Here is a 25230-nt window from a genome sequence, read left to right as displayed (position 1 = left end):
AAGTGAAAGTGAAAGTTGAAGTTATAAATTAATATAAATCGTTTAACATTAGACATTTTTTAGTTGTTATACTTTAGTTTGTAAGTTTTAAATAACCCAAAAAAACACATACTACTGTCGTCAAATGATTCATCTGCATCAAAGATATCACTAAATGAAACCCTTCTACTTGACTGTCGCGAATTAGATTGTAACCCTACCATAAGTAACCAATGTGTTAAGCAAGCTATAAATTCTGAATCACGGTTTTGTGGAGAAAACACAATTTTGCTGTTACTGGTTAAATCGTGAAGTAATTCCATAAGATGGGTTTGGTCTAAAATAGAAATATAGAAAAATGGTTACGAATGTTAAATACAATTTTGAAAACAGATTAATCTATTACTTGTTGCAACCAGCCAATAATTTAGATAAATGGTATATTTTTATGATAATCAATTCGTCTGTACATATCTATACATTGATAAAGTGTGAGTGTAGATGTCTTCACAGTCCAAAACTATTGATGTTTAAATTTTTACAATTTTTTATTACAGAAATTGTTACCAAAATGTCCAATTCTCCTATTCCTTAAATATGGCACCATAACTTATACACAATGTAAATATCTCAAAAATAAAAACAGCTTTTTAAACAATTTAAAAAACAAAATTTTAAGCACTTAAATGTAATTAATGTAATTCTGACAGGCCTGGTCAGAAGACCATTGCGATCGTATGTGCACACGCCCACACACACAAATAATTTACTTCAGCAAATTACAGAGGGCAAATAATTACCGTTAAGAAGTTAAAGATTTTGAAAACACATATATAATATGTTGGCAAATACCAAGTGCCAACACGGAATAGAGAGGCTGTATAATGAAAGAAACGTTTCAGATAAAAGAACAGCACTTCCTGGACAATACTAAAAATATGTTCACATACACAGTCCAAAATTATTGAAATTACAATAAAATCGAAGATCAAAAGAGTCAGGAGACGATTTAATCAACGAACTCCAAACACTGAAGGCTCCTTCACCCATATACCTTTAACTGAAATTAAGTTAATGTTAATTGGTTTATTTTCACCTGTGGCTGCACCCAAATAAATTAAATGTTGTTAATTAAATTGGAGTAGGTATTAATTTAAGTTTATTTATTATTTAATTTCTTTATTAATTACATTTTTTTCTGAAAGTTTATTGAAATTACAGCAGAAAAAGATCTATAAATTTTCGACTTTAAACAGCTCAGGCATATTAATTTGCATGAGGTTTTCTGATCACACATGCATCACTCACACAGAATTTACGTGTGCGATTCAGTGCTCTCAGTGGTAAATTATCCTGACTGGACCTGAAGTCCAGTCAAGATAATTTACAATACATACAATACACAAATACAAACATCTTAAGAACAAAAACAGTTTTTTGAAAATAACTTTATGAACAACTCTACAACATAAGCTCAACATCACTTTCAACCCTAAGATCAAAGAAAGTATTACAAAATAGATAGATGTGCATATTTTACATGGCTGGTCTCACAAATGTCGAGGGATATACCCTGTCTATTATTTCCAGGAGAGGTCATGGCTTTGGTGGAGAGTCCTAGAGTATTCAACACTCATTTTAAACCCAGTCTCCTGCACAAAGTGTGACAGTTATAACCACCAAACTACGGGGCCACAAAACAGTGGAACACAGTTTGTACCTGTTAGCCTTGATGCTGGTTTGGCGAATTGATGTAAAAACACTCTGTTCAATGAATGGTATGGTGAATCAACATTCATTCCATTACCTACAGGTTAGAATCGTAAAAACATTTTCTATTAAACTAATTATGTCATCTCATTCATTCTGTTTTATATTTTGCGTATAATTTGCTAATAATAATATTTTAATACTTTATTTAAAATTGAGAATAACTGTCATGAAAAATAATAAAAACATATTGGTGTTGTGACTGAAGAAAGCAATCTTACAAATCTACCACAAAAAAAGATTTTTTTAATATCCCCAGCGTCACCATGATCCCTTTTTTCCTATGGTTTTTAATAAACAAACTTTTAATGGCTCGGATTTCTATCAAGAGTATGCTACTAACAGATTTTTGTTATCAAATAAAATTATTCTATCAATGCAGCTAAATAAAGACAAAATTTCAAAATAAAAATGCTATAAAAATTTCCTGTAACTTACTTTCTAAATTCTGTATCAGATGGATAATAAATTGAAGCAATATCTTGTAGGAACTAACATAATTTCCTATAAAATAGAAAATATTATAAGATATAAATAAGATAAAAGCGGTTAAACATTGTTTTGTTGTTAGTGCAGTTAAATCTACATAAACCAACCTAGCCAAAGCCTGTCTACAACTTTAACAGCAAAACAAACACCATTCATTAAAAACTTTGAAAAATTTGCATCACTTCGTTTGCCACTGACCGACTTCCAGACAGTACCATTTGTGTATTCTTCAATGACAGCGTTGATTAACGATGTTTGATACTTCTGTTGCTGGCCAATTGTTGCAGATGAGGAAATAGACTTAAAAAGTAGAGAAAGAGATGGTAGCAAGGGAAACCACATTATAGGCTCAAATGTTTGTTTGCTGAAGAAGCTATTAATAAGTTTTGGTTACATGTTGAAATGAAAAAATTGTATCAACAATACGCTTATTTTTACCGAAAAACATAATTAATAAAACAAGAAAACAATGAAAATTGAACAGTCTAAAAACTATACCAAACATGTTTATAAAATACAAAACAAACAAACCACCAACCTGCAAAACAAGATCTGTAAAAGCACTTATTTTCCCACTCATATGCAGCAGCATGTTCTGAATGACAATATTTCTTAAAAAAGTAATCACAAGATCTTTACAAGGATGACTAGAGAGTGTCAAGCCATCTACAGAAAGTCCTCCATCTACTTCGTTATTGACTTCCTATAAAAAGATAACATTGTCTAAAAGAACATTATTAAATATACCTTTTTAAGTTGTATGCAGCAAAGATAAGCCATTGATAAATTTAAACTCTTCGACATACAAAGAATTTTATTTGTTGTACAAAACGAATCTTGATAAAAGTAAACTGTGGTAAAACATCTGCATACCTCTACGTTAAACTCAGCCAACTCTTTATCTTCTTCTAGTGGCACCAAAGTTGACGATAATGCAGATAAGAATGTTTCCTTGCAACAAAATTGTTCTACTTCTGCTACGTTTTGACATAAAAACTCCAAGAACTGAATAATAGTGGAAGGAACATTGTCATCTTGAACACTTGCTAAAGGTGTCTAAACAGAAAAAAAAATCTTTTAAAACACTTATTGAAATTTTCCATACAGATGACAACTTTTTATATGCCATTTCAAAATAATTTTTTTTCTCTCTATTTGTGCCTTTGACAAATAACATATTATATCATAACCTTAAATGTTTATGATTCTACATTGAATACATTTATAATACCTAAAGGGCTACTTTTTCTCTACCTGACTCATCAGTTTCCGCACCAAATGCAGTAAGATAATTATTGCATCCAAGCAGTAAATTTTAACCAAATTGTTTTCCTTGATTTTTTCCAATGATGCTGGAGGCCAAAATATTAAATATAGACTTTCAATGTTTAACTTTAAACCTGTTTCAGCACCTGATCAAGAAATAGAAATTAATAAATTACACGACACAAAACACAAAAAACGGTTCCAATATCCTTGAGTAATTATATGTTGATCGTAACTAGACAGACAGAAAAAAAAAATAATAAAAAAGAATCACTCGTTTGGTTGGGTTATGATTAACAATTTTTAATCTTTTAAACAAAGTAGATGTTAATAAGCTGTGGTCAAAATTTTAAGTAAAGAAAAGTTAATTTAAATCTGCATACACACCATCCAAACTATTTTTGAGTAGTAAAGATAACAAGAGGAAATAAACTTCTGTCAGATCAGTATGTTCTTCAAGAAGAGAGGTCAACAAAGGTATCCCTTTTTGTTTGTACGATTGATGATTGACTTCATGTTCTGATGGTGATGGAGAATTTTCGGATTCAGCAACATTAAATCCTACGAAAATTCGAATACAAAAACTTATAACCTTCACAAGTAATTTCATATCCGTAAAATGCTTTATAATAATATTACATGTAGTGGTAGGTATTCACTTTAATAAAGATCTTTAAAAAACAGAGCAGGAAAAAAATGAGATTTTTGAGACAAGAGTAATTACTTGTGAGTTGTTAAATTTTAAATGGCGAGATGTTGAACTTTTACTGGTAAACTCAAAGTCAATAGGAAAACCTAAAATTCTTACCGGCTGCAATATTGCTTTTCTTGGTTGTGAGGACTTCCGAACCTAGCAGCCAATACCCATTTGCTGTCCCATTTTGAAAACTGTGCAATGCAGTTGAATCTGAAAGCATCTTGAACAACATTCGGATTCCTCTTAACACTGTTGTTTTGTGAATATTTGAGCCAAGGAATAGAAGAATCCAGTCAAAACCAAGTGTAGTGTACAACTGTTCTGCAAACCTGAAAGATAAGAATATCAATCTATGATTTATCGACCTTGATTTTTGATAACCGCTAGAAACCTATTTTTTAAATTTAAACAGAATTTTGAAAATAATATCGCACAAAACAAATTTTTTGAAAATAAACAAAAGCTTAAAAAAAACATTATGCGAGGTACAAAAGTGACCTTACAACAGCCCTGTGAATCTAGGTCGGCACTCGGCAATGCCGACCTGAAAACATACCTTCATTAAATTGAAATCGGCTTGTACATGCTGACCTATATTCTTTCCATGGCCGGCATGCGGAGGAAATTAATTTATTACGTCAGGAAAACCAACCTTTTATCACAAATAAGTATCAAAAACGTGGCTTCATTGAACTGTTGAAGTTTCCATCTTTCGCTGGGAGCTTTAGTTGCTATTATCAAGATTCTTCGAGAGTACTCAGTATAGCGTCTGTATTTTGTCAGTGTCAATCAAGTTTCCCACATTTATCAGGCCTGGTCGAGCGAATGAAGGAACGTTGGCTCGTCGAAGTGAACTCCCCATTTTGCCATACACGTTTTAACATGCATTAGTTAAGAACCACATGGCTGGATTTCTTGTGTAAGACCTGGTTACCAACGACGAAGGGGCCAGGCAATAGAGATTCATGTCTACGTAGTTCTTTTAACTAAGTCAGGAGCAGGTGAATTAGCTAAGATGGTCAGGTTGGCTATGAATAGGCTTGCTTGTGCCGACCTTGTCAACCTGTCAGATCGGTTTGCCAAGTTAGTATTTGCTCTAGGTCGGCGAAATCCTTCGGATTCACAGGGCTGTTACAACACTTTAGTTCCAGCAGAAGATTATTATAGTCACAACATGAACTATATCTCAGCAGAATATAAAACAACTTAAAGTATGTATGGAAGTGTTGAATTATGCAACACAAATGTAAGCAATTTATTTTTTTGTGCTTCGAAACTTATGTTATAGGTACTCAAAATGAACTAAAGAAGCCAACTAACTGAACATCCATTCCATGTACACCATTTCCCAACAGCAGATGTAGCAGCACGTCCAAAAGTGCATTCCGATGATTGATAATGCGTTGTAAGTCCAGCTCTTCCTTATTTTCATGCGAATTGATATCATCAAGCTGAATATGTTGCTCGGATACTTTTGTTGGCAATGTGCTTGATAAATACTGTCCAACACTACATAAAAAACATAGTATAATCCCTAAAATACATGTACTTAATCTTGAAAAACGTTTTTGATTTTTGTTACCTTTAGGAAATTCTTTTTCAGTTGAATTTAGATGTTCTGGGTTACAAAACTAAGAATTTTTTTTTAATTTGTACAAATACCTGTAATTAAAGTTTTATTTTTAGATAATAAAAACTTTAAATTAGGATAAAACCAAATTAACTTACACAAGTAAATCGGTTAATTGGTTCGTTTTGCACAATAACACAGACAACAGACTAGCCACAGTATTAAGCGTTGTATCTGAAATGTCACCATCTTGAATGACATAAATCAATCTGGACACACATCCAAGTTTTCGCAAGCACAGTATATTTCTTTGTTGATCACTAAAAGTAACAAACAAACTAGATGAAATACAATGGGGAAGAATTTATAAAATATTGGCAAACAAAAAGACAATTAATAAAATTGGAAGAAGACTAATTAAAGTCATAATAAAAACAACAATAAATAATGACAACAAAAACTTACACTCCCTGTGTAACCAACTCATAAAAGTGTGAGAACAGTGATCGTTCCAGTTCAGCAGGTGTATTATGCCATATCTATGGTTTAACAAAAGATTTATGGATTCAATCATGATTAAAATTTAATAAAACAAAAAAATTATGTATGATACATTGTTGATAAGCTGTTACAGATCAGGGTTGAGCTTTTGTTTTCCATTGGTGTGCACTACCTTTGAAATTTTAACTAAATTATAAAATCTTACTGTCTCTATATTTAATTAGGATTCAAATACCAAACACCAATAGATAAAAGGCTGTACCTCTAGATCACATAACAAGTCATTGAATGCTGTAATGTTTGGGATAGTTGCCGATTCGCGATCACTACGAACTGTACCAACAAGTGAGAAGACGAGGTGCAAAATGTGTGTGTTCAAGAGATGTTTCTTCTTCTTCAGTAGAAATGCTACAATCTAAAAACAAAAAAAAGTACATTGATCAGCAGCAGAACAATTTGTTTTATATTTTGAAAAACACTACAAATAAAATATCAAACCTGATATCCTTGTACTCTGTTCATTTCTCTTCTAGCAATCCAGCTGCTTTGCAATATACAAGTCAGTGCTTTTAAAGAAGCATAAAGTTCACTTAGCTGATTTACCATAGCAACCAGACATAACAAGATTGACATTCCACCAATGCTGACAAATGCTGAAGCCACAGGATTTGGACAGAATATTCTTATGCTTGACGAGCCAACAAAAAATAACCCAATTGGACGACTAGCACCAGTAAGATGCAGTGAAGAATTTGGCAACAGTTTGATAGGTGTGTGTTTGTCTTCAGGACTTATGTTCATCTAATAAAGGATTATAATTATTAACCAAAAAGCAGGGAGAGAAAAGGTTGACAAGATGTAACATTTAGATTGTATATTAAGTTGAAAGTTCTATATTTTTAACGATGTTTTTATCTGATTATTTATTTCAGTAAATGGTGACGTTTCACAATACACCTGGTATAACACCATTTTATTTGTCTATGCAGCATAGTCTTCATTTTTTAATTTTCCTCCGCAAGTAGGTATCCCTTTTATTAAGTTCACTTAATCAGCCTGATACTAAAACACTTTCTGGTGTCAATCTGTAATGCCCAAACTGAGTGTGTTCCTTTTCTTTTAAAATACCTGAAAAAGGATGTCTATTTTGCTAACTTTATTATGTGAATGCTTTACACTGATGTCAAAAGCTCTTTAAAAATTAGCAAAGTTATTCCAATGCACTTTTAAGTTTGAGGGCATAATAAATTGCAAACGGGTGGACATAACATAGCTGACATCAACTCTTGCGTTGTTATTTACCTCAGTTGCCAGTAGATCCAAATCAGACTTTGCACATTGAGCTGACAGTTTCAGCAAGGTCGTCAATGTTACATAATGTGGGTTTAATGTCAACAATATCTTCTCTTCTGATATCAAAGGTGGAAGTCTCTGCTCTATTAAATCCTCCTAAATAATAATTAAAATTTAGGAAAGCCTAGCATTATGCCAATTGAATTGTTTAAAAAGAACTAGTGTAATTAAGCATTTATTGTGGGTCCATGCATATGACCCATATCTTTTGACATGACATCTTTTAGTACAATCCGTAATCTCATCTTGCTTTTATTAAAAACAGCATCGCACAATAAAGTAGAGACTGTCTAATACCTGAAATGTAATTTTATTTTGACAAAAACAATCCATTTTTAACATTGCAAACCTAAAATGACCATCTTAGTTTCTTCAGGCACTGCTGTTATTACCGGTATAACACTTTTACTGAATACGAAAACATTTAAAACTATCGTAGCTGACTGACACAACCTCTGACAAATGAATAAAATTCTGTCATTTTTTATAATTGGGTCCAGTCCTAAATGAAATTGCGCCTGCCAAGGTACAAAAAGAAACAGAGTCACCTTAAGCATTTTTACTTTTGTGAATTTTCTAAAATAGGTCATTATTGGCAAAACAACATTACCTCGTAACTTTCTTGAACACATGGAGCTTGAAAACAACCAATATATCCAGGACCAAGCGAATAAATAGTATTGATACTTTCTTCTGATAAAGGTTCCTCAAATACTGCCATTGGTCCCAATCGCCAAACAAGGTCTGATATATGACACTGTTTTGGATGAGTACCAATGTATGCAACAGTCTTACATGTACTTATGTCCGCACCAGTTGGTGAACCTTGATGGATGTATTTGATCTAAAGTAAATTTCCCAGTGAAAAATAAAAAACAAAATTGTATCAGAATACTTATAAATAATAATGATATATCGATCAGCTCGAAAAAATCCAACCAAGAAAAAACTCACCTTCGAATTTCCAATAAACTTTCCATTAGCGAAAACAGAGGCAGTACTTGTTCTCATCATGCTTTTATGAAGTACAACAGAGATATGGTTCCATTTATGAAGTTCAAAAAGTTCATTTTTGTTGATACTCAGGACAGTGTTACCTTTTGCACTGCGGTCACTTACATAATGGTCCTCTGTATTTATCTATACAAAAAAGTTATATAAAAAGAAGTCTTTGTGAGTCTTATTATTAAATGTGTTTCCATTTAAGTAAACAGATCTAATGTAAAAAGAGAACTAAGATGAACATGAAAAATTTATAAAAAAGTCAGTGGTGTTCTTACCACAAGGCTTTTATCTTGTAGATTAAGATAAAGCTGAAACACACTACTATTAATTAATCGCTTTGAACCAAATTCTTCCCATTGTTTCTCAACAGTGAATAGTCCAACAGATGAATGTATGGATGGTATGGTGGGAGTACATTCCAAGTAGACCCAACCAGAGTATGTCAAACCAGCTTGAGGAGGAAACGTCCTTTCTGCTTGTGATGAAGATGATGTTAAGGAAAGGTTGACAGAGGAAGTACTGGATGTCCGCAACGAGTGAATTAAATTTGCTAAAAAATAATTGCAGTTTTTCTTAATCTTTCTGTAAGAGTAAAAAAAAAACCTTCACTATCAAAACATGCAGAAAGATTTTTTGTTGTTGAGACCATCATAACAGAAATAAACATTGCTCTTCCATAAAAACCCAATCATTAAACAGGCTGTTACTTTGAGCACAACATAATACAGCAGAGTTCGAATTAGCAGGTTGCAGAAATGTCAACTGTGCGAATTATTCTACTAAGAAATTGTGAATTTAATTTTTTCTAAAAATCATTTGCCCTCACTGTTTGTGATTTGCGTAATCTGCTGGTGTCAACAATGTACAGATAAACAAACGAATAAAAAAGTATCTAGAGATGGACTAAGTTTAAGCATTACTTAAAAATATAATTTTATAACATTAATTGGGAGCATCTCTCCCTTGAATGAGTGTCTTAAGGCTCTGAAATTTAAACATCAAGGCGGTTGCTAAAGATAATTATTATATCGTATAATTTAAACATCCTGGTGTCGGCGTAAGATACTTATTGATCAATGTTTTATGAACTTACCACTACTTTGCACACATTGAGGAGTCAGTGCAGGGATAAACAAACATGCATATCCATCCTGAGTCATATCAAACTCAATAAAAGCTGGTGGTTCCAATGGCGACGTACTCAATACATCACGTGGTGTAGTTAAAGATACAACACTTTTTACTAAATTTTGTGGCAATGGTCGCCCTTCAAATTTGTCACAAAGCCTATATATGTCTTGCTTAAAATGATCTAAAGACCCAATGGATTTTACATCAAAATCATCCTCCAACATAGATTCTATTTTATCAACCGGATTGCAGTTTGAATTCATACTCATGCTAAGATCATCTATACTATCCACTTTCTGTAAATCTAAAGTCAGCTGAGGCGATTTCTCTTCAGATGTTATATCTAAGTCTAATCTTTTTTCAGCTTCGTCCAAATTGTTGACAGTCTTATTAGAATTATTTCCTGTTGTGTTTATGTCAACCCCTTCACTAGTGCTATGAAGATCATCCATTGATTCCACAGAGCTTCTAGTTTTTAAACTGGCTTTGCTATTTCTGCTTGACAAACCACTTAAATTTTCATCATCAATTGATTGAAACTCGTTTGCTTCCCAAAGATAAGGTGTGCGCATACCAGATTCATTGTCATGAGAAATTTCAATATCTCCATCTGTGACACGCAACGTCATGTCCTGTGAGTTATCTCGTCGATGAGATCTAGCACTCTGAGATGGGGTCTCCACCAGAGTTTTTGGGATTTCTCTATCAGGGCCACGTAACACAGCGTAAGGAGATTTACTACATAGAGGTGAGCCGAGACGCAGAAATTTTCTAAAATTTAAAAGCAGATGTAAACAGTATAACAAGGGAAATATTTGCCAAAAAGATCTAAGAAGATTATTAGTCTTTAAATGTGACAAAAATTATTCTCTGGCAAACAAGAGCTCCAATAAACAAATAAACAAAAAAAATGTGTTAAAAAAACAACCTTAAAACTTTTGGATATAATGATTGTCCAGCAAGCCGTTCAAATAATTTTGTAAGTGGTGCATTCAATGGATGGAAATCATCGATAAACACTTCTTGACACTTCAACAGAAGTAGATGAGGCAAGTCTGCATCACACATTAATTGTTGATTGATTTCTGATCCAACCAAGTGTTGCACTTGAAGTACAACATAAAGGAGAACATCAGAAATATCCTAGAAAAACACGTATTTTAGACACATAAAGAGATGATACGTACTTCATAGGGAATGGGTTAAAATGATGCTCTATCATTAGATGTAAAATTCAATAGGATTAGTAACAATATTACAATACTCTTTAAGCAAATAAAAGCCAAATAAAACAATACACAATGCTAAATGCAAATTAATTTTTGAGTTACAATGATTATATGTAAATCATTATATGGCAATCAAGGTAAAGTAGTTTTAAAGTTAAAAAGAAATTATTTTGCTTATTTATTTACAGTTTTATTTTGACTTGACAAAGAACAATTTTTTTTTACAAGTACATTCTAAAATCTTATATTTTGCTTTAGCAATCTGAATGAGAGCAACATGCAGTAAAACGTATTCATACCGCGTTGGCACTGTTTTCTCCAAGTAAGGGCAGTATCTCCACCAATCCATTAACAGCTCTTGGGTGAAGAATTTTGGGAATTTTTCTAGGAGTCAATGAACTCAATTCGTCAAAATTTATGTCCCATGTGTCAAACGTTCCAGTCGCCATACTTAATATTGTTTTGCATATTATAACTTGCACAAATTTTTGACTGTTTCTTTCAATTTTAGGAATATCAGTGGTCACAACCGACTTTAATGTTGATGCATTAATTAAAGGCAATCTTCCAGTGTTTTTAAAAGGTGATAAGGCACTGTTGTCAGTGGAGAAACATCCAAGAAGTTTTACTGTATCAATCAATCCTTTAAAGCGAATCTCATCCATAAATATTATTTTGTTCACTGGCTCATCTTTCATGGCTGATGTTAGAACGTTAAATGTCATCCACATTAGTTCTAAGATGGACTCCTTCTTAGCTAAAAAAAATAAATAATACCATGACATTTAAATATCCCATACTGTCTAAGCACTTTACAGATTTGTGAGTGTTGTTTACTTCAAATATTAAAGACAATATCGCAGGATCCTTTGTAGGATCTTTTACAAAACCTTAAATATACTGTTTCAGCTGCCTACAGACACTGGCTTTAGCAGCTTTGGGTTATGATGGAGATATTGGGCTAAGGAGATAAGATTTTTGTTTGTGGAACATGCTTTAATGGAGATAATAATATTTGGGTAATCTCAAAGCAACCAGAATTTTTTGTTAAATACTGTAAACACGGTATATGCTTTATAGAAAACCTCCAAAAAGTATGCTTGCAATTTTTATTAGAATTGTTTAATTTTAAAAAATAAATTCTATCTTAAAAAATCTATCATGCTATATTTAGACTTATATATTTATTTCAACGGTCAAAACAACCTTTTGATTCTCACTCGTAAAGTTTTAATATCCCACAACAAACAACCACAAGGTGCTATACCACAATCGCAGGATAAACAATTTTTTAAAGGTTATAATCTAAGCATTAATTTGAGGTTTAGCATTCACTTTATGATGAGTAACCCCTTTACCAATAGATGAATGCTGACATTACACATACAGTTTTTCCACAGTGGTACAGGAGGATCTGCTAAACTTCCTTCCAGACTAACCAAAACAGAAACAACATATACAAATCCTCCAACTTCTTGGAATACTGCTCTCGTTTGCGGGTTCATTTCGAAAATATGCAATAATGACGATAACACATCTGACTTCAGCTTGATATCTGTGGTTGGTGTCGAATGCATCAAACCAAGTAATGTTCCTAAACACAGTGTGGAAAATAAATATAAAAAGAAAACTGAGAAAGAGGATTTATATATTATGCCAAAAAAATCCTTTCTCGTTCGTGTTGGCATTCATAAAACTTTAAATCGTGTAGAGGTTCACAGCAGCAATTAGTCACCAACATAAGAAAAATTGAATGAGAAACAAAAAAATAAAAAGTGGAACATTCCTCATCTTATTTGTTTTGTGGTTGATGAAGATGGTGGACGCTTATAATACATTATATATAGTATGGCTATAATTTTCTTAGTGTAGTTTTCACATAATCAGGTTTTCCGCGATCGTTAAAACTAAGACACAGACATAACGTTATTATAGTTGGGATGGACAATGTTGAGGGAAATCTTGTGTTTACTTATTTATTTTACACCTACCTAAGTCATCATGTCCTCCATCCACTATAAGTTGCTGTATAATTCTCAATGCATAAGGCCTTGCTGATTCAAATGGTATCAAATTATGAGCACATCTAGAACCACCATGTTGATGGAACAAATCTGCATTGGTGGCATTGTTTTCAATTAACAAACGTAAACATTCCATCAGTAAAAACAAATAGTCCGTTGTTGACTCGTCAACAGGTGATGATGGCGGAGAGAGTTCTTTCCCTTCTAATACTGCAAATAAAGAATTTGGTAATTTCTTGACATATTGGTTATTAAATCAAGGATCCCAAAAATATAACACATGTATTCACATAACACTTGTATATTTAGGGAACTAAAATGCATTGTGATTAAAATTTCAGATTGATTTTTTTGTGAAGTTAGAAAGCAAATTTAAACTTTAAAAGGAAATTTAACATATAGAAAAAAAGTTTATACCAAGTAAAACTTATTTCTATTAAAAAAATAGACTAGGGTACGAAGTAGAAGGTTGCAATTGCTAATTTGTTAATCACAATTCCTTTTTTACAATTCATTTTACTAAGAAAAAAACTTGGAAACCCATTTTTCATCAATCGTTTGTATTACCTCTTTCTATTTTTTTTGCTATAAAATAATCGTTAGCACGGGATCAATAGCAAGTGGCCTACAGCACTACCAAAAACAGCTTCAAAGGGATGAGAAAATATTTGTGACCTAACTTTATATCTTTAATTTAAACCCTGTAGCCTGCAAAAATAAACCTTACAATAGGGAAAAGATGTCAGAACAAATTCAAAATTTCATTTAAGTAAATTTTTTTAATGATAGCCAATTAAATTATAGGGTATGCACATTGTGGATTTGGTTAAAACTAAATCTCTGCAAAACTTATCTCCTAAAATATGAAGCAATAAAAAGAAATTGAAAGATGGCATATAAAAAAAAGTTAATGATATAAATTTTAACATAAAATGAGGCATGTAACAGGATGATAATGTCGTTTACCTTCACAGGATCCTTTTAATGTTGTTGAGTACCGTTTCAAAGCAACAATCATTACATCAACCAAACCAGCTTCCCGTAGAACGTTTTTATATTTTACATTATGATTGATGAGTAGTATAAGTGTATTCAAAACAGCACATTGACTGTCCTTGAAACTAACAGTAAAAGAAGTAGACACATTTAGAACTAAATAGAACTATTCACAAAACATACAAAAATTTCCCTTAAATAATTCAGACCATTTCGTGAAAGGGGTGCGGTCACACGCGCACGCCCCCACCACGTGCATATTTTTGTGTTTTTTTTATATCTGCGATAGCTTTCTGAAATTATCAAAATTACAAAAAAAGCCAAATATGAAGTCAGAGAATGATTTAAAAAGCTTTGCAACCCTAATCATTAACTTAAATCTTATTCATGTAGGTAGAAAACGGCGTAGTTAAAATGCATATTTTTATAAATTTGCTAATTCTTTTTCTTAAAGAGATCTACCAACGTTTAAATATGGAAAAATAAACAAATAAAAAATATATTTGATAGTAAAGGAATATTATTTTAGTAAGGAATTTCAAGATCCATTCTTAGTGTTACAAAGTTTAATTAACTTAATTGACTTTACTCACAATTTTTCTTACCAGAATCTTGTTTAAATTCCTGTCTGTGAACTTCGTTGGAACTTGCTCTTTACATGTTTCCCATAGCAAAACAATAGCCACTGTGTGGTGTAAGGGGCAAAGGAATTTTGTTTTTACTTTTGCTTCTTGAAAATTAAATTTTTTAAGATTGCATGCGCACCGCACCTGCGAAATTATTAAGGATTCATTGCACGCCTACCTAAAATCTCACGAAATGGCCTGTTAGTTTAAGGATTTTATGCCAGATTTTCTAAAACTATTACTAAAGAGATCCTTTCCCATATAAACCACATAGCATTACCCACATTTTGTGTAAAATCGTTGCGCCCTAGCTTTACTTTAATTTTAATATTTCATGCTAAAAGGTACACAAAAATGTACAAAATTCCTATATGAGAGATAAGTATGACAGGTGAAATAGGGACAACAAGAGAACCTGTTGATTTTTTCATGGGCAAACGACTGGTTTATGCCATTTATGTTTTACTCACTTGGGATCTTTAAAGAGTATGGTCATTGATACTAACTCCTGACTCGGAACCCACAGCAAATGCAGTGCAACAAATTCAACTAATTTTAATATTGCAGCTTTAACTTTACCACTCTTCTCCGGTATCTTTTGAATGAACTGTGCAAATGGATGAATCGGCTCGATTATGAAATAATTTGCATTGTCATAATTCAACAAGTTTTGAATTGAATTCAAAATGTGCATGCAAAGCGTTTCACTGGATGACTAAAAAGATAAACATAGTTTACATAATACACTTGAAAAGCATGAATGACCAGGACTTCAAAAATTGTTTTTTTTAAAGATTTTAAGAACCTTAATATAATCTTAGGTGCATGTTAAGCAGTTAAAAAATGCTGTATATACACCTAAAAACATGCAGTCATTAGGCGGGCAATTCCACAATACCAAAGTAAGCCATCACACATGGCAAAACTTTTGTTAGCGTAAAAATAAAGTTAAAAATATATATAATTAAGAAAATACAAATTGTTTTTATACAGCTACGTTAAGAGTTAATAATAAAAAAAAGTTTAATTCATTTTCCTGTTACAGTCTTAAAATATAGGGGGGTAGCTAAAATATGCCTTGCAAACAACCCTTAAACTGTAAAAAATGCCAGTTTTTTTAAAAATATATGTGATTGGCACAATGTACGTAGTTTTTTCTCATGCAATTCTCTGTTAGATATAGTAAAAAAGCAACTGTACCTCTAGAAAAGCACCCATTAGCACTTTAAATGCATCTAAATTTCTAATACTGACTCCCTGGGCAGAGCTTGGCTTTGGGATAAGATATTCGCTTTTCTGAAATGGTGTTGAGATTGCCAAAGATGGTTGCAATTGATTATATCCAGTCGTCACTAAAGAAGCTATCAATAAGACAAGGTTCCGACTTGCTTCTAACGATTGTTCATCACTGCATTTCGAAAATTTTAAAAGTACTCTTGTTAGAAATTTGTAGCCCTGACAATCTCGAAAACTGTCCAACAAGACTGGAGAGACCTCTGCAGAATCTTTCAGCATGCATGTTAGCGTCACAAACATCTCCACGACAGCTAACGCATCGTTATCACATATACTTTCAATGTTAGCAAGAGTTAATGAAATACATGATTTTTCTAAAAAACATATTTTTAAAAACGTCAAAATATGAGAGAACTCAATATAGAACACCAGAAATGAACTGTTCCATAACTATTCCAAAAAGAAAGGTTTAATACACACTAACCATAAATGTAATCAATCACATCATTGGTGAAACAATGTCGTGTTATAGATGTTAAGACTTCAGATACACCACTTCTCCATATCATGTGTTCGGGTTTAGAGCTACATGTAAGAGCTTCAAATAACGAAGCAAGATCGTCTGTTCGAATCAATTCTTTTGCTGTTATTGGGTGATTGCAAAGTTTTACAAGAATAGGAATAAGTATTTTTTGAACTTCTAAACATTTTTCATGACTGCCAAAATTCGAGGGAAGTGAAAAAAACAGTTTTATACATTTTACTAGAATAGATTGTAATGAGGCAGCCACCATACATTCAACGACAGCAAGTTCCCCATTAGTTAAAATCTCAATAGTACTGATCAAATTCCAACCTTTGTTTTCCATATTATCATGATGGTGGCATAAGAATAAAAGTATATCTTTACTTGCTTGTGATTTTGTTTTATTTGCTGCTCTCCTTTGCACCTCAGAAACCATAAGTTTTGATGTGTGAGCAGCAAATTGCAAAACATCACCAAATCGTTCAGACAAATGAGATGTATCAGTATTTGTAAATGCTTTTAGAAACAATGGAAACATAAAGTACTGTTTCATTTCACTCTGCTCTGAAGTAAGTGTTGCAGGCGGATGAAGAAATTCTAGGAAAAGTTTACGCAGGTGTTGAATACAGAGACTTCTCTCTTTCTGCATTGCACTGTCTTCTTCATCATGACGCCCTCCTCGTCGCTTTACAATACCTTTGAAGAAATTCATTTTTTCACCTTTGATTACATTTTGACTTACTAAAATGGTAAAGATGCTTTTACTGGATAAAATGATGCATTAAACAAATCAAATACATTCATGAGGTGGGGACTATTACATTTTCTTACAACTTCCTATAACAATGCCAAAAACATCCCCTATAAATCTCCCAGTCTTGAATGCCAACGAGACATTCTAATTTCAAACGGTTGTTCTAACTTCCAGTTTCATCCCAGTAGAAAACACTGATAAAAGTTCTGGCCAGTTTAAACCGAATCAAAATTTAAGAAACCTCAACCAAATGCTTAGGTTTCTTATAAAAGGTGCTTTTTGTGCTCCATTTGCAAATGGGACTAAAAGGTTACAAAGATCCTCTCACCCCTCCATTAACATTTTAAATCGAGATGGCGTAGTTGTGTCCTGTTTATAAACAAGACGTATAATTATTCTGTTAATTTACACTCGGACAGACTTAACGTTAAATCAACTAACAACCTAAATTCAAAACCTCAGCAATTAAGTGAAAGTAACTGATAGGGTAGATTGTAGAGTAAAAAAATAAATTCTATATTCGGACCAGTCTAAATGTAAGCTTCCATGTTCATGCACCTCACATGAATAATACTTTCATAATAGCCCATTGCTTTTTAGAGAAAGTAATTACATCAGTAGAAAATATTAAAAAAATAGGGAAAGTTATTGTTCAAATAACAATAACCTGTGTGTGGAAACGTTACAAATACTTTCAGGGTGAAGTCTAAAGAATTTGTAAACAACAGCAAATAAAAATTTAAAAATAAACTATACTGTACTATACTTTATACTTTACTTTAGGAAAAAGCTGAAAGGAAACCTGAGGTATAAAACGATGTTGGACTTACATTGTAGAGCTTAAAAAGTTGGTTAATATTATTTTTTTAATTTTTTAAAAAGCTCTTCTCGTTCTCAAGATATTCACATTTAAAGAATTTCTGATTTAATTATGTTGCATAAAATATGATGTCATATGTAAGTAATAGCAAACTTTGACATCACAGTAATTTAAGACCTGTAAAGGGACGCGGATTCAAACTTTATCATTGTATAGATAATAAAAAGGTGAATATAACATTTAAGAATTAACAATGAAGTTCACAGTTATGAGAAAATAATCCCTTTATTATTTTATGGAAAAGCTTTCGTGAACTTATTCGCATCAAAGTTCTCACAAAGATAATTATAACGCCAGTGATTTGTTGTGATGAAACTAAAATATGTGATACCCTCATTATTGATTATTTTTTATACCATTTAGGAAAATAACAAAAACAAGGTATAGAATATGCCCTATGTAACACCCTTCTTGTTATGAATTTCAAATATATAATTTCAATCCTGCAAAAGAAAGAACTTCAAAAGAAAGGACTAGAAGAGAAAGGGCTGAAGGTAAACACAGCAAAGTCTAAAGTCATGATAAGTAGCATTGCAGCCAAGTGTGACCTTGTAGTTGGAAAGTGGCCTTGTGGAGTTTGCAGGAAAGGGGTTGGTAGTAACTCAATTTTTTGTCAGACTTGCAAGCATTGGGTGCACTTGACATACAGTTTGTATGCAAGCGTTGCAAAGGTGAGATTATAGAGAATGAAGTATTTCCAGCTTTAATGATGTACAACAGTGGCTAGTTAGAGATAGTTAAGAACTTCTGTTACTTAGGTGATATGTTGGGCAGTGAAGGGGGTGTTGGAAGAAGTGTTACTTGCAGGATAGGTTTCGCTTGGAAAAAGTTTAGAGAGTTATTTCCTTTATTGACTAGCAGAGTCCTGTCAATTGAGGTAAAAGGTAGGTTGTATGAGGCCTGTGTAAGAAGTGTTATGTTGTACAGTAGTGAGACATGGGCAGTGAAGCAGGAAGATCTTGACCGTTTAGAAAGGAATGATATGAGAATGGTTAGGTGGATGTGTAATGCCAGTCTGAGAGACAGAAAGAGTTCAGATGAGCTAAGAAGCAGGCTAAGTCTCCGTAGAATTAAAGATGTTATCCAGATAAGAAGATTGAATTGGCTGGGGCACTTGGAAAGAATGCAGGAGGATAATTGGGTAAGAAAGTGTAGAGACTTGATAGTTCCTGGGGCAAAGCCCAGAGGCAGACCGAGAAAGACTTGGCAGGAGGTTATAAGGACAGACTTGATAGAGAGGAAGTTGAGTTTATATCTAACACAGTCTAGATCAGATTGGAAGAGGGTCATTAATATACCCGTCCAACCCATGCTAGCATGGAAAACGGACGTTAAGCCGAGAATGATGATGATGATGATGAAAAGACTTTAAATATTGTCAACTAAACATTGTTTAGATTTTGCACTTAGACTTAAATTAGACTGAGCAAAAAACATCAAAAGAACATTAAATTTTTTTTTAAAAATAATTTTCCTATTTTTTATTATTTCAAGTGAGAGTAGAAAAAATTGCTGTATAAATTTAAAAAAGTGCAAGTATAGCTTGCTGTATGACTTTTTAAAACAGCACAAGAACACTTTAAAAAAAAGGTTTTGGAGCATGCAATTATTTTTTATCTTTTCACCTCAACAACTAGTTTTTTTAATAATTCGAAACAAGAGAAACAATTTACTCAAACATTATTTTTTAGTCGACAAATTATTATATTTTTTCCTTCGTAACAAAAAATAATAACTGCGTGGGCGATGCGAAAATACGAGAAAAAATATCCTTGTCGTTTCACCCTCCTTGTAGACAAAGTAATTAAAGAATTGAAAATTGGAGCAAAAATGTTTTTTTAGTGAGTATATACAAGAGTAAATGGTCGTAAGTAACATAATAAATACTTTTCTTCTAAAACTTCCACTATTTTTATTTTTCTTAAATTTTTTGAATCAAAATGCACCTTTATTTTTGTGGATGGTACAAATGCAGTGGATTCCCAGGAACAGACAATTATCTGCAAGTGGCCTGATGTAATTATAACAAAGAAAAATACAAAGGCTTTCACCATGCACTAAAAGGTGTTGTATAGTGCATGCCTTGGACACTTTGGATTTGGAATGTACAGTATATAAAGTGGCTTAAGGTTATATACATACGTTATTGCATGGACAGTTATTTATATTAAAGTTGAAAAAGCTCTAACCAACGGCATTTTTAATCACTTTACAGCCAAACACAGTGCTGTTGAAGATTTGTTTGATGATGTCTGAACTGAACTGCAATTGCTGTATTTTCTCCTAAAATAAGGCATCCTTCGCAGGATATTTACAAACTCTAATTGTACAGCTTATGTGCCATTTCCCTAGCTTACAAGTGGCAACTGTAGCAACCCCGGGACATGACATAGATAAAAATTTATCTGTGGAAAATTAGTTAATGAAGATAATAACATTAGGGAAAGTCTAAAGCAACCAAAATCTTTTATATATACTTCAATTGCAACACAAAAAGACTGATTGCAAGTTTTTTTAGAATTAAGTATGTCATAATATTTGGTGTTAGAGTAACCTGACCACAATTTTTGGCATACAGAGTTAGAAGAAGTACAATAACAACAAAAATGGCTTTGAGGAGCCCATTTTAAACGAGATGTACAAAGTATATAAAGTGCAGTCGGAATGTAAGCTTCTGCATAAGCACTATTATATGCAAGACTTTTAATGATTTTTGCATTTTCTCCAAACTGTGATTTCATTGCTAAAACTTATTGAAATAAAATTACCTTTAGTGCAAAGTACAGGGAATTCCATGAGACGCGTGTGATCGCATGCGCATGCACAACAGCTATTCAGGCGTGCGATTCATCGCACGTGCTAATTACGCTCTTTACTCGCGTAAAATAAAATAAATAATGAAGGAATTATAAAAGTTGATTTTCTACAGCGTAGTTAATGTTGCCGCTTAAGGCTATGCTTTAAGCATTTAACTATTAAAAACTGTATCTCAAATATCAATCGTTTTAATCGACAGCTTTAACTGTATCATTAAAAACAGTTTATAACTGCTTGTGGTTAAATTAAATTTTTTTAAAAAAAGTTAATTAAATGCAGTGTTAAATGTTTTTTAAATCACATTTTAAAAGTTTAAGAACGAAAAGCGGCATTTAATTGTTGTGAACAATGCTTCTCATATGTTTCTGAAATTAAACGCGCTGGAATCTTTTTAAGTAATTTATTTAACAATACATTCTCGCGTAATGTATTATAAAACTTCGCGAAAGATTTTTATTTTTTAATTACTTCACGCTAATACTTAAGGGAATAGCTTATCAATACATTTACACAATGCATCTCGCTATTACAAGAAATATAAATGCTCGATATTTCTTTGTGATCGCATTATTTTTAACACGCATATATAAACTTGCAAAACCCTTAAGGGATTTATTTATAACAAAAGACAAACGACTGCCGTCCTCTACGTAAAGGTGTGTTATTAGTGTGTACGCGGTAGATTACATTCAGACTGTACTGTAATTTATATAAATTATTATTTATTATAAATTACTTCCTACATTGAACTAAGGTGTTTTGTTAATATATTTAGCACTTTTACACCACTTAAAGAACACTCATGGGACTGATAAGAGTAAAATAAACCAGGAAAAAAATTGGAAAAAACACACCCGCAAATTTTCTAAAATAGATTTACGCGTGCGATGTGTAGCATGCATGTTGCTTTCTTCGTGGAATTCCCTGAAGTATATAATAAAACTGATTTGGCTGTTAATTACACAAAAAATTACCATAAATTGTGGACAAAACTATTGGTATGAACAAAGTTTTACACATGCTTTTTATATTTTTAAGATTTAGCCCATTTTTATACAAATATTATATTTCCCATTATTTTATTCTAATCTATTTCTTAACAAAACATTAAGGCAACTCCAATTTAATTAGTGCTTCTATGGGCGAAGTCGATAGTAGCTTGGTAAAATAATGTAAAAATAGATTGGTGAAATAAAAATAATTTAAGGAACAACAAAAATTTTAATAAAAAATAACAACGGAGGAGGGTGTTACGACAACCGTTTTTCATGTATTTTTGCATAACGCACGCAGTTTATATTTTTTAGTTGCAAAGGAAAAATAATAATAATTTGTCTCACTAAAAAATATGCAACTAGTTCTTAAGGTGAAAAGAAAAAAATACTTGCACGCTCAAAAACTTGTTTTTAAAAGTTACGCAACAAGAATTTTTCTTGGGTTGTTTTGAAAGTTATACAGCAAGATTTATTATTGTGCTGTTTTAAAAGTTGTACAGAATATAATTGAATTGTTTTGAAAGTTATACAGCAAGTTATTCTTCTCCTACTTAAAATAATAAAACAAACAATTTTAGTGTTCTTTTAATGTTTTTTGCACAGCGTTAAAATCATTTTTTTAAAATTCATAACAGAGGAGGTTGTTATGACAAGCGTATTCTATCTTGTTTTAATTATTTTCCTAAATGGTATCAACTAAAGTCTTGCTGTAGTACAGTTTAGCTAACGTAATTTTAAACATATATATATATAAATCATAACGGAGGAGGGTGTTACGACAATAATCTGTCTTGTTTTTTACTTGTATTATAAAACTATTTTAACGAAAGTAGCTAATTTTTGTTATAAATCATATAAAAATTTAAACTTCTGTTTAACCACGTATATATAAAACTATTTTCATGATTACAAAATTAGCGCATCACACATTTTGGTTTTATCACAAGAAATTACCATGAACAAAGAATGAACTGCCAGTGGCCTTTGGTGGTCTTAAAGTAACGTTATTGATTCACCTAATACAATAATAACCGATTACCCCAGGCTGTATCGCAAAATATCGCCCCCCCCCCCAGTTGCACCGACCTCTCAAACTCGGTCAGCAATTAGACCTTGGCGATATTTTGCGGTACAGCATGGGGTTTACGGTTATTATTGTGTTTGTTAACCGTCTAAGTTAGATAAAAATAAAAAATAAGAATTTTGGTTTAGTGTTCTTATTATAATATAAGTCACTAGCACTACTTTTGTTAGCACTCAAGATCAAAATTTGAAACAGTCCTGTCTAAAAACAAACAGTCTATTTAGAATTCAAAAGACCCTATAGAATAAAACTTTGTAAACAAAACATTACGATATTCAACAGGTACAGAATAATGTATAAAGTTAAATGCCCAGCTAAAATATAGTTACAACGAATATTGAAGTAATTTTTTTAACTAGCTAGCTAGCCAAGAATAACATGGGCTTTAACGAGTTTTATATTGACTTGGTAACCACAAAGCTGAAGCAACGAATCTAAAAATTAGAGATGCATTTTTTATGATTCCGTTGCCCTGTATTTAGTATTTTCGATAAAACTGGATATCACATCATCGTTTTTTTATGGACAATGTAGCTAGTTAACTGGCCATGTTGAAGAAGCATCCAGACGAAATGTTGCTGAATCTGGTTATTTTAACTGTTAAAATTGACATTGTTTTGTTTCTATTCTATGAAAATGTTTTTATCGATAAATGTATTGTAGGAGTTGATATATAATCATTTCCAAGGCTTCTTAAAATATCGGCCCGTCGTCAAGAGCGCTATAAGCCAAACATCTTATTAAAATGGAGTCACCTAACCCAAAAAATTATAAAGATTGGACACAAAACTATTGTTTTTTATATTTTACGTTCATCTTTTTTTGTTTCAACTTGTTGCGTTTTGAAACAAATATCCCTCTGACAAATGTCCTTTTTTTAGCACAAATTTAAGAAAAACTTTAACTTTTGTGTATGAAATTATTTTTAGCTGAAAAAATTTCCTTTTCACAACGGGGTATGTTTTAGGGTATTTTCCTGTGAAGAAAACGTATTAGCTTCCTATTTGGTGATTCGGTTCAGCTTTGTTGCTGTGTGATGATTGACATTTTGGTTAAGTGACGAACCACATTTGTGCTACATCCATGATTTTAAAAATTTCCTAGGGTGGGTGAAGGGTCTCCTTAAGAGACAAGAGAGGAGTTGAACGTCCTCCACCATACCTTAGTTTAAAGGGGCGATTGTGGAAGTCCCATGAAATGCCACATAGTGATGGTGTCACTTTAAAAAACACCCAGTCCGGTCTGTGAACGGTTGGTGCTAGGAAGGGCATTCAGCTGTAAAACAATGCCAAAACTCTTTATTAATGGCCGTAAGAATAGTTAATCAGACAAACTGCGTAAACAGGGCTGGAACTCTAAGGAGTGAAGGTGTCGTGCACATTAGGACATATGTCAGATGTGAGCATCGTCAGAGCGTTACCCAGCTATCACATCACAAGGTAGATAACACTAGGTTGAGGATGGCTAGTGTAAATGTTGGTACTCTGAGAGGTAGAGCAGGTGAAGTAGTTGAAATGTTAGAACGTAGATCTGTTGATATGTGTTGTGTTCAGGAAGTTAGATGGAGAGGAGCTTCAGTGAGGTTTGTGGAAGGTAGGAGGGCAAGGTATAAGCTTTTTTGGATTGGTAATAGTGATGGATATGGAGGAGTTGGCATATTCGTTGCAGAGAAGTGGGTAGAAAAAGTAATAGATGTTATGCGTGTTAATAGTCGTATTATAGTGATAAAGTTTTTGATAGGTAATAGGATTGTCACTTTTCTGTCAGCTTATGCTCCACAGTGTGGACTCAGTGAGGAAGATAAAGATAAGTTTTATGATGAGTTAATAGCAGTCACATCAAAGTTTGGAGACACTGAACTTGTCATGGTGGGCGGCGACTTTAATAGTTATGTTGGGAAGTCATCTGAAGGTTATAGAGGTGTGCATGGAGGCTATGGATTTGGGAGCAGAAATAAGGAAGGGGAGAGATTGCTTGAGTTTGGAATGGCAAAGTAAGAGACAGAGTAGGCTGATAACATATGAGTCAGGTGGTTGTAAGACACAGATAGATTACTTCCTGGTTAGAAAGTCAGACAAGAAAGTGGTGAAGGACGTGAAAGTTATATCGGGGGAAGAGTGTGTTTCCCAGCATAGGTTGCTGGTTTGTGATACTATCTTGAAGAGTGTTAAAGAAGCCAAGGGAAAGTACAGGCCCCGTCAAAAAATCTGGAAGCTGAAGGAAGAGATTGTAGCAAGACAATTTAGTGCAAAAGTTCAGCAGTTAGCCCACAATGGTCAATGTGATAGTGACAATGTTGAAA

General features: G+C 32.7%; 1 protein-coding gene across 1 annotated transcript in view; it reads right to left on the bottom strand.

Moving 5' to 3' along the window:
- Window positions 1-17429, bottom strand: part of LOC130646976 (WD repeat and FYVE domain-containing protein 3-like) — a 31665-nt gene extending 14236 nt beyond the window's left edge. The window contains exons 1-27 of the mRNA XM_057452662.1: window positions 16357-17429; window positions 15837-16246; window positions 15107-15351; window positions 13981-14135; window positions 12982-13224; window positions 12378-12584; window positions 11290-11747; window positions 10690-10904; window positions 9724-10532; window positions 8906-9180; window positions 8580-8765; window positions 8236-8469; window positions 7575-7721; window positions 6771-7073; window positions 6535-6687; window positions 6237-6310; window positions 5930-6091; window positions 5522-5710; window positions 4313-4530; window positions 3892-4065; window positions 3493-3650; window positions 3112-3294; window positions 2777-2941; window positions 2346-2538; window positions 2188-2253; window positions 1700-1786; window positions 113-316 (exon numbers count right to left, since the gene is read on the bottom strand). Coding sequence (XP_057308645.1) covers window positions 113-316; window positions 1700-1786; window positions 2188-2253; window positions 2346-2538; window positions 2777-2941; window positions 3112-3294; window positions 3493-3650; window positions 3892-4065; window positions 4313-4530; window positions 5522-5710; window positions 5930-6091; window positions 6237-6310; window positions 6535-6687; window positions 6771-7073; window positions 7575-7721; window positions 8236-8469; window positions 8580-8765; window positions 8906-9180; window positions 9724-10532; window positions 10690-10904; window positions 11290-11747; window positions 12378-12584; window positions 12982-13224; window positions 13981-14135; window positions 15107-15351; window positions 15837-16246; window positions 16357-17110 — 6667 coding nt within the window. The 5' untranslated portion in view covers window positions 17111-17429. The remainder of the gene's footprint in view (window positions 1-112; window positions 317-1699; window positions 1787-2187; window positions 2254-2345; window positions 2539-2776; window positions 2942-3111; window positions 3295-3492; window positions 3651-3891; window positions 4066-4312; window positions 4531-5521; window positions 5711-5929; window positions 6092-6236; window positions 6311-6534; window positions 6688-6770; window positions 7074-7574; window positions 7722-8235; window positions 8470-8579; window positions 8766-8905; window positions 9181-9723; window positions 10533-10689; window positions 10905-11289; window positions 11748-12377; window positions 12585-12981; window positions 13225-13980; window positions 14136-15106; window positions 15352-15836; window positions 16247-16356) is intronic.
- Between the last annotated feature and the right edge of the window lie 7801 nt (window positions 17430-25230).

The sequence above is a fragment of the Hydractinia symbiolongicarpus genome, chromosome 6, assembly GCF_029227915.1.
Source record: "Hydractinia symbiolongicarpus strain clone_291-10 chromosome 6, HSymV2.1, whole genome shotgun sequence".
NCBI lineage: Eukaryota > Metazoa > Cnidaria > Hydrozoa > Anthoathecata > Hydractiniidae > Hydractinia > Hydractinia symbiolongicarpus.
This window is presented reverse-complemented; position numbering and strand designations above follow the sequence as displayed.